At 61.0% G+C, this 9,455-nt stretch overlaps 1 protein-coding gene across 1 annotated transcript; it reads right to left on the bottom strand.

The window, feature by feature from the left end:
• Nucleotides 1-3,545: 3,545 nt before the first annotated feature.
• Nucleotides 3,546-8,769, bottom strand: LRRC3 (leucine rich repeat containing 3). Its single transcript, XM_070366813.1, has 2 exons — nt 8,599-8,769; nt 3,546-7,908 (listed from the first exon to the last, which is right to left on the bottom strand). The coding sequence occupies exon 2, from the start codon at nt 7,770-7,772 to the stop codon at nt 6,990-6,992; it is 783 nt and encodes a 260-aa protein (XP_070222914.1). The 5' UTR covers nt 7,773-7,908; nt 8,599-8,769; the 3' UTR covers nt 3,546-6,989.
• Between the last annotated feature and the right edge of the window lie 686 nt (nt 8,770-9,455).

Raw genomic sequence — 9,455 nt, 5'->3', positions numbered from 1 at the left:
GGCTTGTGTCTCTGGGACAGAATTATCACGCACTCAGTGGCTTAAAACAACAGGGACTGCACTGCCTCGCAGTCCTGGAGTCAGGGGTCCCTCCCAGGTGTCACTGGGCCAAAGTCAAGGTGAGGGCAGGGCTGGTTCCTTCTAGGGCTCCAGGAGTGAATGTTCCCTCCTTTTCCAGCTTCTAGAAGTGCCCACATCCTGGGGTCTCAGTACTTCCTCCACCTCCAAGGCTGCAGTGGGCAGCGGAGTCTTCTTCACCTGCCCTCTCTCTGAATTGCTCCCTGTGCCTTCCCTTCCACCAAACGGTGCAAAACAGACTTAAATTGGTGAGTTGCACCCACAGTGCCGCAAGCCACGTCACAGCCACAGGCACTCCAGGGCCGGCTGCGGTGACCAGGACCTGCGCGGGTCCTTCTCCTTCTCCTGGGGCTGCTAAACAGTTAAAATCTAAGCGAAGCAGTTCTGTTTACAAGTTACTGGTGTGGAAAACCTCACTCTTGACGTCCTGATCACTGTGACACCCAGACTGACTGGCTCTGATTCCAAGGTGACTTCTCAGCCCGGGCAAGGACGGGAGGTTGGTGCTTGATCCAGTGGTCCCTGGGAGAACACCACGCCCGGGGAGCCTGGCGGGGAACTGGGCCTGTCTGACCGTGCGCAGGGCTGCCCTCTGGCCGCGCCACTCTCCACGGCTGGTGACCATCTTGCAGGGACAGCAGGACCCAGGCCTTCCAGCCAAGCAAAGTCCACTCTGGCTGGTGCCAGAGGTGGGTGCAGGGGAATGCCAGCTGAGCTGAGCAGCAGGGTCCTAAGTGCTCTGGGGAGCAGAATGGTGGGTGCCCACCCAAGGGGAGCCCCTCCAGCTCACCCATGTGGGTGAAGGGGCTGCCCTGGTGAGGCCTGGCAGGGGCAGCAGCTTGGAGCTGTGCCAAGCGGCCTGAGTGCCCACTCTGCACACCATTTCAGAAGACAGGCCCCTGAGGGAATTCCAGCACGGAGGTTACCCTGCCCAGAGAAGTCTCCGGGCCTCATTGCTGACCTGCTGAGGGTCTGAGTGAGTGGGGGGTGGGGCGGCGTGAAGCAGGGACGGTACAAAGACAGGGTGAGCATTCTCATGGGCTCTCTGCCCCAGGCTGACAGGGTGCTGGGAGCCGATGTGACTTGATGAGATAAGGGACTTTCAACAGGTGACAGACAGACAGTTCAGCGTCCTCTGTTCTGAGAACTACATACCTGCTACAACCATAAGTCTGGCGACTGTGGTCATGGAGTCTTGACATAAATGCATTTTCCTTCAGGGTTTTCTCAGCATCTTAACTGCTCCCATGTCACTGCCTGGCTGTGGAGGCCTCATAGGCGTCTCCTGGACGTCTCTCTGCCGTTCACTGCTGCCCGGCAACCTGGTCACAGCCCCGCTGAGCGTTCAGCAGCTCGACAGCCTTGGGAAAGTCCTTTCAGTGCTCCAGGCCTTGGCTGCCCCGTCCATTAGGGAGGGTCGGCTGCTAACGTGGGCTCCTGAGTCAGCTCCCAGCCCAGCGGCCCCTCTCCCTGCATCTCTCTGCAAAGCCTGCTTCCGCAGCCCTTCCTCCGAAGGCCCCTGTCCTCTGACAGCTGCTGGTCTCACAGGGAAGGCCAGCCATGGGCTTGTCTCTCTGGGGAACTGTCTCCCAGTCTCCCTTTGCAGAACCCCAGATGGGCACAGGGCTGCTTCTGACTGCAGAGCTACCCCCGCAATGCCCTCTGTGGCCAGTGCTGCCACCACGGGTACAGATGTAGACCCTGGCAGGCCTGGGTCCCAGCAGGGGCTTCCCCTCTCCTGGCCAGCGCAGCTGCCGGCAGGGAGGGGACCCGCAAGGCCGCTGACTCTGGCCCTTCTCCAAACCAGGGCGAAACCCAGGATTCGCTTCTTTGTTTTGACAACACTCCAGGGCCCAAGTGAGAACTTCCAGGCCTGGGTGTCAGAAGGCCTGGATTCCAGCTCCACTCTGCCCACAAGCCAACTCCTGTGTCTGTCATTTCTTTCCCTGGACCTTGGAATCTTGGGTTTCTTGTCTGAAAATAGAAGTATTACCGACCGTGCCAGGGCCTGGTGGGAATTCCCTGAGGCGCCCTGCCTGGCAGTACCCGCCGCCCACATGCCTTCGCAGCCACTGCCCCCTCCCAGCAGGCAGCCTGCCCAGGGTGCCCTCTGGGGCCTGAGTGCTGATTTCCACACACGGTTCCTACAAGGCTGTGTGGCTTGGCCACTGCTGAGACTGGACCTCACCCCGTCAGTCAGCACGTTCTCTGTAGTGGCCCCCCCATGTACAGCCCCGCCATGCCCGGCCTACCTTCACACACTCTGGACTGGGCGCCCACCCAGAGGCCCTTCCTCCAAGCTGGGTCCAAGCTGCTGCCCCCTGAAGAGCCTTCCCTCCTGACACATGGCCTCCTCCTCTTGACCCCGCCCCTACCCCCAGCCTGCACTCGGGAAGCCCCCACATCTGCCCCCAGGGCCCCAGGTTAGGGGCTGACAAGTCCTGCCCTCCCTCCCCAGCATGTGTTCAGGAGTGTGTGTGCATGTTTGCACAGCGTAGGTGCACGGTGGGCACGTGTGTGGTGTTGGGGGGCGGGGGGCCATGGAGGCTGGCAGACTGACTTCCCGTCCCGCTGCAGCCCCCAAACTTAGGCCCTTCATCTGGAGGGTGCCTTCTGGCCAACGTGTTAGGTGAGTTCCTGAGGTCACTCCTGGCCACCCGTGTAAGGCAGGGAGCACCCGCTGACCCCAAGGAGCAGGGCTCAGTGAGGATGAGCAGGGTGAGACTGGCCGTCTGCTCTGGGCACACTGGCCGCTCTCAAACTGGGGAGACTGTTTGAGAAGCTGCTGTAACAAAGGACCCACATTCAGCAGCCTAAACAGCACGAATTTGTTTTCTCAAAATTCTGGAGGTCAGAGGCTGACATGGGTCTTCCTGGGCTAAACCAAGGTATGTGGGGCCACTTCCTCCCAGAGGCTCCAGAGAACACCCCGTCCTGGCCTCTCCCAGCTTCCTGGGCACCTGCACCCCCCACACTCCTCGCTGCTGCCCATCCCTGATCTTCGCAGGCTCCCAGGACCGGGGCCTGGATGTCTTTAGGGCCACTGTTCCCTCAGAACCAGCCTGAAGTAGGGATGATATGAAAGTAGAACCTGCTTGCTGGGTGCCCATGGTGCTCCCGAGGGACCCCAGAAGCAGTGCCAGCAGCCTCCCTGGGCAGGAGGGAGGATCCTGGTTGTAGCTGCTGTCAAAGGCCTTGAAGTAGACTCTCCCGTAGGCAACCTCAAGCCTCCATCATGACGTCAGCTGGCTCACAAAATTCCTAAAGCCTGACAACTGGCCATCACAAGCCAGTCCAGCTATACAGGCAAGCCCAGCACCCACCGCACCCCATCCTGACCCGGCTCTTCCAGCCCTCGGCTCAGCTCGTGGGGCTGGCGGCTCCAGGACTTGGCGAGGTTGGCGTGAGGGCAGGTCAGACCTGGTGGGGTCACCGAGCTGCAACAACAGAGTCCACTCCAGCAGACATGAGCTCAGAGGTTTATTTAGGGTTCAAAGACAATGGGGAGGACAATGAATAGAATCAGGTTTGGGGCCAAGCTTCCAGGTAACCACCACAGGCTCCTGCCAAGAGTCCAGACCATTCCACCTCCTCCATGGTCCATAGGGCCTGCTCTCCAGAACTCAGGCCAGGATCCTGGAGAACCCGCTGCAAGGGAGCCCGGGGAGTGCCGGGCAGGCAGGTGGCCAGCAGGGCAGGTGCACAGTGCCGCCCCAGGACGGTGCTCTGGGAGTGCCCCAGGCCTGTGCCCACCATTGCTGCTGTGCCCACCAGAGGTCCTGGAAAGGTGGCTCCATGCCAGGGACAGCCTGTGTCCCAGTGGCTCTGCTGTGGGCTCACAGTACACCTGCTCATCCCCAACTGCTGGACCACCCGAGAGAGCCTGGGGTCCCAAAGTCCAAAGAGGACTGTCAGGGCTCATCAGGAGGCTGCGAGTGTGGGGATCCCTGCCTAGGGTCAGGGTCAAGGTCAAGGGTGGGGCTCTGGTTTCCAAGGGGACTGTCCATGCTGAGGCCGGGGACCAAGCCAGCATGAAGTCCCACCCCAGTCCAGAGTGGTGGGCAAGAGGACCGGGCTCCCGGGGGGCTGCTCCTCCCCTTTCCTCTGCCCTTAGGCCTCCCAGAATCAAGACCCCAACTCCTGTGAGAAGGAAGACAGGCCCAGCTGAGGTGGCTGTTGGGCCAGTCTGCTCATGCCATCCTCAGCCGCATAAACTCCCCTGAAATCATCCCGCCCTGACCCCCAGACCCTGTGAAGAGCTGCTTCCCAAGGAAGGAGGGGCTTGGTGGACAGGGCTGAGCAGGGTTGTATGCAGATGGCTCTTTGTGGACTGACTGTGACGAAAGCTGGGGTCCACCCACACCCCACAAGGGCTGCTGCCTCCCTGCCACCTGACTGAGGCCCCCCCTTTGCCATGTCCCCACCACTATCAACCCCGGTCCCCTCGACTGGGCTGGCTGAACCCTGGCCTCTGCAGAACTAGGAGACAGGCAGATGCTTGCTCAGGGTACTGAGGTGGGGGTGGGAGGCCAGTCCGAGGGCCCATGGAGGTGGTGGGGTGTCCAGGCTCACACATGGCAGCAAGAGACGCTGGGTGTCATCTGCAGGAGTCCCTTAAGGAGGAGAGGGACAAACAGAGAAACAAGGGGGCAAGGGGCGAGGGGAGGGCTGGGTTCCCAGGAGAGCCCAGGGCCAACAGGCGCTCCGGCGAGCAGGAAGGAGTTTCCGCTCCTGGAGGTGGGATCCTAGTGGTCTTGGGAGGGAGGTACCCTCTGCCAGGAGACTGCACGAAGGCTGAGAAGCCCAGAAAGGCCAGGAGGGCCTGGTAGCCCCCTGCTGCTGGGCTCAGGACAAGAGGGAGAGGGCCCTTCTGGGGTGTTCTGGAGTCCTGGCCCCACTTCCTCTTCCCAGCTGTGTGGACAAGAGCCAGCAGGCCCACACCTGGGGGAAAGCTGGCAGGACACTGGGCGCCGGGCAGCAGCAAAGGGTGAGGGAAAGCCCTGCATGTGCCCCGTGTGTCCCCAGAAGAGCAGCTGGGGGCATGAGGCTCTGGGCTGCTTCCAGGTGAGAGCAGCAAGGAAAGGGCCTGGAGGTGCCCAGGCTGACTGGCCCCTGCAGCACCTGAGCCGAGGCAGCAGGACCCTGGCATCTGTCCCCACCTCCATCCAGGCCTCAATTCCCTCTCTCCCCCTGACCCAGGGACCCAGGGTCACGTCCACAAACCTGTGGGGTGACGAGCTCCTTGTGTGGCAGGACCCCTCCCCGCTGTGTGCACCCCGGGATGGATGCGGGAGGGGGCCCAATTCACCCACGGAGCCTGTGTCCCCCGTCAGTCGGCCCACACTCACCTACACCCATGGCGTCTGTCCCACAGGTGGACTGGCGCCCAGGCTGGCTTCTCGGCTTTAGCGGTCACCGGAAGGGTGGGCAGGCCATCAGTTTCCTGAGGATTGGGGTCATTCGGAGCATCGTCTGAGCCCTGCCCTCCACCCCGCACTCTAGTGGGCAGCGGGCAGAGAGGTGCCCACCCCACGCTCAGCATGGAGCCCCCTGTTCACACGGTGCTCGCTGTGCCCCCAGCAAGGGCAGGCGGGGCGCTGGGGTGTGGACGAAGGTTGGCATCTGCTGGTCATTTCTTTAACGCACCACAACTAAAAAGTCATGACCTTGCTCAGATGTGCTTTTCAGGTTTCTGCTGCTGCTTCTGGTCCCTCGGCTGCGGGCACCGCGTCTCTGCATCCACGCGTAAATGTGCTTTCCGTGGCCAGTCATGCGACGCATTCCCAGTACAGACCTTCATACACCTTTGCCCTTCCTGTCCTTTATACCTCAGATCCACGAGCAGTGTACCCGTAGTTTGCTCCCCCTCAAAATATCTGAAGTAGTTTAAAATATAAACACTCATACAAAAAGGCCGTTAAAAAATAAAACTGGAAAGACAGAGTTGGGGTACGTAGGTGGAGGTAAGGTCTACCCTGAACATGAATCAGATAGGAAAACCGAGCAGTAAAGTCGCTCTGAGATTCCTGGCAGCAAAGCTGAGAAGGAGAGAGAGAGTTCCTGTTCCTGGAGAGAGGAAGCAACCCGCCTTGAAGCATCAGACATTGGTCCTCCCTTTGGCTCTTGACCACTGGAAAGGAGCTGCTTCGGTGAGTAGAAAAGCAAGGCACGTGGCGACCCCCGATAATGGGCTCCCTGGCGGGACACAGCCCGCAGGGCGGGAGTCGGGCAGGGCTTCCCTTGTCTGGCTGCTGACACGGCTTCCCGTGAGCCTCGCTGGACCTGTCTCAGGTTCTCTCCGTGGTTTAGTTATTTTGGGGGGTTTTGATTTTTTTTTTCCTTCTCGCTGGACTGAACTTTGGTACGTGTTACTCTTAACAAACACTCTGAGAATAAACAAGAGTTGTTCAAAGGTTACACGTTCCACTTACCTCTCTAGAAAAACCTGGTCTCTACCACTTGGCTCTGCAGGGAGTCTGTGGTCAGATCTGTTTGGGACATACTGGGGAAGCAGAGGCAAACCAGCTCCACAGTGTAGATGACCCGAACCTTCAACTGACAAGCTGCACCCCACCTCCTTGGGGAGCCTCACTCACAGGCAGGCCCTCTTTTGTCCCTGAATGCTTGTCCACCCTATGGGTGGGACAGGCTCCCAGAGTGGAAGGAACACATTAGATGGACTGCCTGGCTTTACGTCCTGAGTGGACCACTTCTTGCCCCAGACCTCCCATTTCTCTGAGCCCGTTTCCGCATCCATCAGTGTGTCAGGTGGATAAACTGCTGGACCTGAAGGAAAATGCTCTGTGGGAGTGGAGCACTGGGCAGAAGCAGCCACGTCACCACCTCCCTGAGGGACACCGGGGGCAGAGCCAGTCCCATCTGCCACGGCAGCAGCAGGAAGCGGGTGGGCACTAGGGCGCAGAGCTGGTGGGGTCCTTGGACATGGGGGTGCTGGGCAGGGACTTGAGGTACTCCAGGTGCCTCCTGGCATCCTCCTGGTTCTGCCGCACGTAGTACACAACGTAGGTGATCACCATGGCGAACCAGCCAAACATGGTGACCAGCATGGCCACATCGGTGGTCTTGTGGTGGACGCTGCAGAAGCTGACGCCAGAGTCGAGGGCCTGGATCAGTGGCTTCCCCACGTACTCCTCCTGCACCGAAGTGTGGCAGGCGATCTCGTCCACTGAGTCGGGGTCCAGCTTCAGCTCCCACAGGGCCTCTTGCAGGGCGCACTCGCAGTGCAGCGGGTTGTGCGCCAGGCGGATCTTGGCGCTGAGCTTGCCCAGCGCGTCCTTGGGGATCCTCCGGAGGCGGTTATGAGATAGGTCCAGCAGCCGCAGGCCCCCGGCGAGGCCTGAAAAGGCGGCGGGGCCGATGGTCTCGATGGCGTTCTGTGACAGGTCCAGCTCTCTCAGCTGGTGCAGGTGCTGGAAGGCCCCGTTGGGGATGCGGGCGATCTTGTTGGCATCAAGCTTCAGGAGCACAGTGTCTGCGGGGATGTCCCTGGGGACCTCCTGCAGGCCCCTCGCACTGCAGTGGACAGCCACCGCCCCCGCGTGGTCAGGGCACTGGCAGTTTTGTGGGCAAGAGGCACCTAGCCTCAGGCAGAAGAGCAGGAGCAGGCAGGGCCCTCCTGCAGGGACCGGCAGGGAGGAGGGGCTTTGCCTGCCTGTTGGGCCCATGCTGACCATCTGGGGACAGACAGGATGCTGCTGTCACTCAGGGCTGCAGGTTACACGCTGCCCCACGGCCTGGTCGTCGCTGTGCAAGGACCATCGCGTAGATGTAAACTCTCTTCCCTCACATGCCCGGTGTCCTCTTTTGGCTCTAAAAGAGAGGAGCAATCAGCATTGCTGGCCGTGGTTCATCTGGGGACCTGAGGGCACACTCTGACTTCCAGACACTCTTGACCAGAGGGGATCCCTGTGATTTACCGCCTCCACCCTGCCCTGGACACACCCACCGCACACCCTTGGGGGGAGTCAATGGCTTGGACAGCACCCGGTAATGGGAGTCCACTCCTTTCTAGCAGCTCAAGGCTGGAAAGCAGGAAGACTGGGGCTGCAGGGCTTTCTTAAGAAACTGGAATGTACGGGTGATGGTTGGCGGCGCCTGAGAACCAGGCAAGCAGTCTCATCGCCTTGGGGCTAGGCTGCTGTCAGAAGAAGCTCAGCACTTTGCTAATCGTGACAATGCCTCTGACAATTATTAATATTAAAGCTCTTCTCTATCGGTCCTATAGGGAACAACTACCCGCCAGGGCGCCTTTTATTTCAACTATGTTTGAAAAAGAGAAAATGAGAAAAGAGAAAAGCCAAGCCCTGGGCGCGCGGCCCGCGCTGGGCGTGGAGTGGCGGGGCCGCGCGGGGCCTGGGCAGGCGGGGCTCGGGCCCCGGGGACCCCGGATATCGGACATAGGGACTCCCGGGCCCCAGACCCTAGGGACTCCCGGGATTCCAGGGAGGAGGATGGACGGGGGCAGGGTGTCCAAGCTCTGGGGTAGGGCGGGGCCTTTACCTGCGCGGCCTCGACAGGAGACTGCTGTGCTTGAGGATCTCTGCCGCTCGGAGCCCGACCCAGCGCCACGCCCGAGAGCGGCCGCTATCCCGAGGCCTGAGCCCACGTCCGCGGCCGCTCGGGAGACACGCGGCTCGGCCTGAGCTCGTGGGGCGGTGCCTGCGGGCGAGAGGCGGGGTGGGGCGGGCCTGGGCGGGGTCTGGGGGCGGAGCTGTGGTACGGGGCGGGGCCTGGAGGACGCAGGGCCTGAGACTTAGGGGCGGGGCACGGGCGGAGCCTGTGTGCAGGACGCTGCCTGGACAAAGCGAGTCGTAAAGGCGAGGGGCGGAGCCTTGGGCGGGGCCTGGGGGCGGGGCCTGTGGGAAGGCGTGGAGCGGACCTGGGAGCAGGGTTTTAGATGGGAGTGTGTCTCTTGGGATCTGGGCGGGGCCGTGGGGGCGATAGAGCCCCGCCCCTGCCCAAGTCCAGCCCGGTCCCTGGCCCCCAGGTTGGGGGCCATAAAGGCGGTGGAAGGGATAATGTGATCGGGGATGGAGGTGCCAGCAGGGAGGTTGGAGACCCTTGGGTCAGTGCGACCCTGCTGAGCCTCCCTCGCAGGTCTGGTGCCAGCGGCAGCCAAAGCGTTAATGGGGTTAGGCCTCAGTCCCCCTGAGTCTCTTCCTGCCTAACCCCCATATCCCCACTCCCACCCCTCCTCCCCGCGTCTTAGGGACCTTGCATGGACATTCCGAGGAGCGTAGAGAATGCGGGGATCGAGCCTTTTAAACTCGACCTGAGCCATTCTTAGGGATTTTTTTTTAATGACAACTTGATTGTGGTGTAATTGTTATACGATCAAACACATATTCAAATTTGAT

This window comes from Bos mutus, unplaced genomic scaffold (genome assembly GCF_027580195.1).
Source record: "Bos mutus isolate GX-2022 unplaced genomic scaffold, NWIPB_WYAK_1.1 CTG214, whole genome shotgun sequence".
Classification (NCBI taxonomy): Eukaryota; Metazoa; Chordata; class Mammalia; order Artiodactyla; family Bovidae; genus Bos; species Bos mutus.
This window is presented reverse-complemented; position numbering and strand designations above follow the sequence as displayed.

Excerpts from the sequence above, each read along its gene's own strand:
- LRRC3 (XM_070366813.1), bottom strand. The coding sequence starts at position 7,772 with ATGGTCAGCATGGGCCCAACAGGCAGGCAAAGCCCCTCCTCCCTGCCG.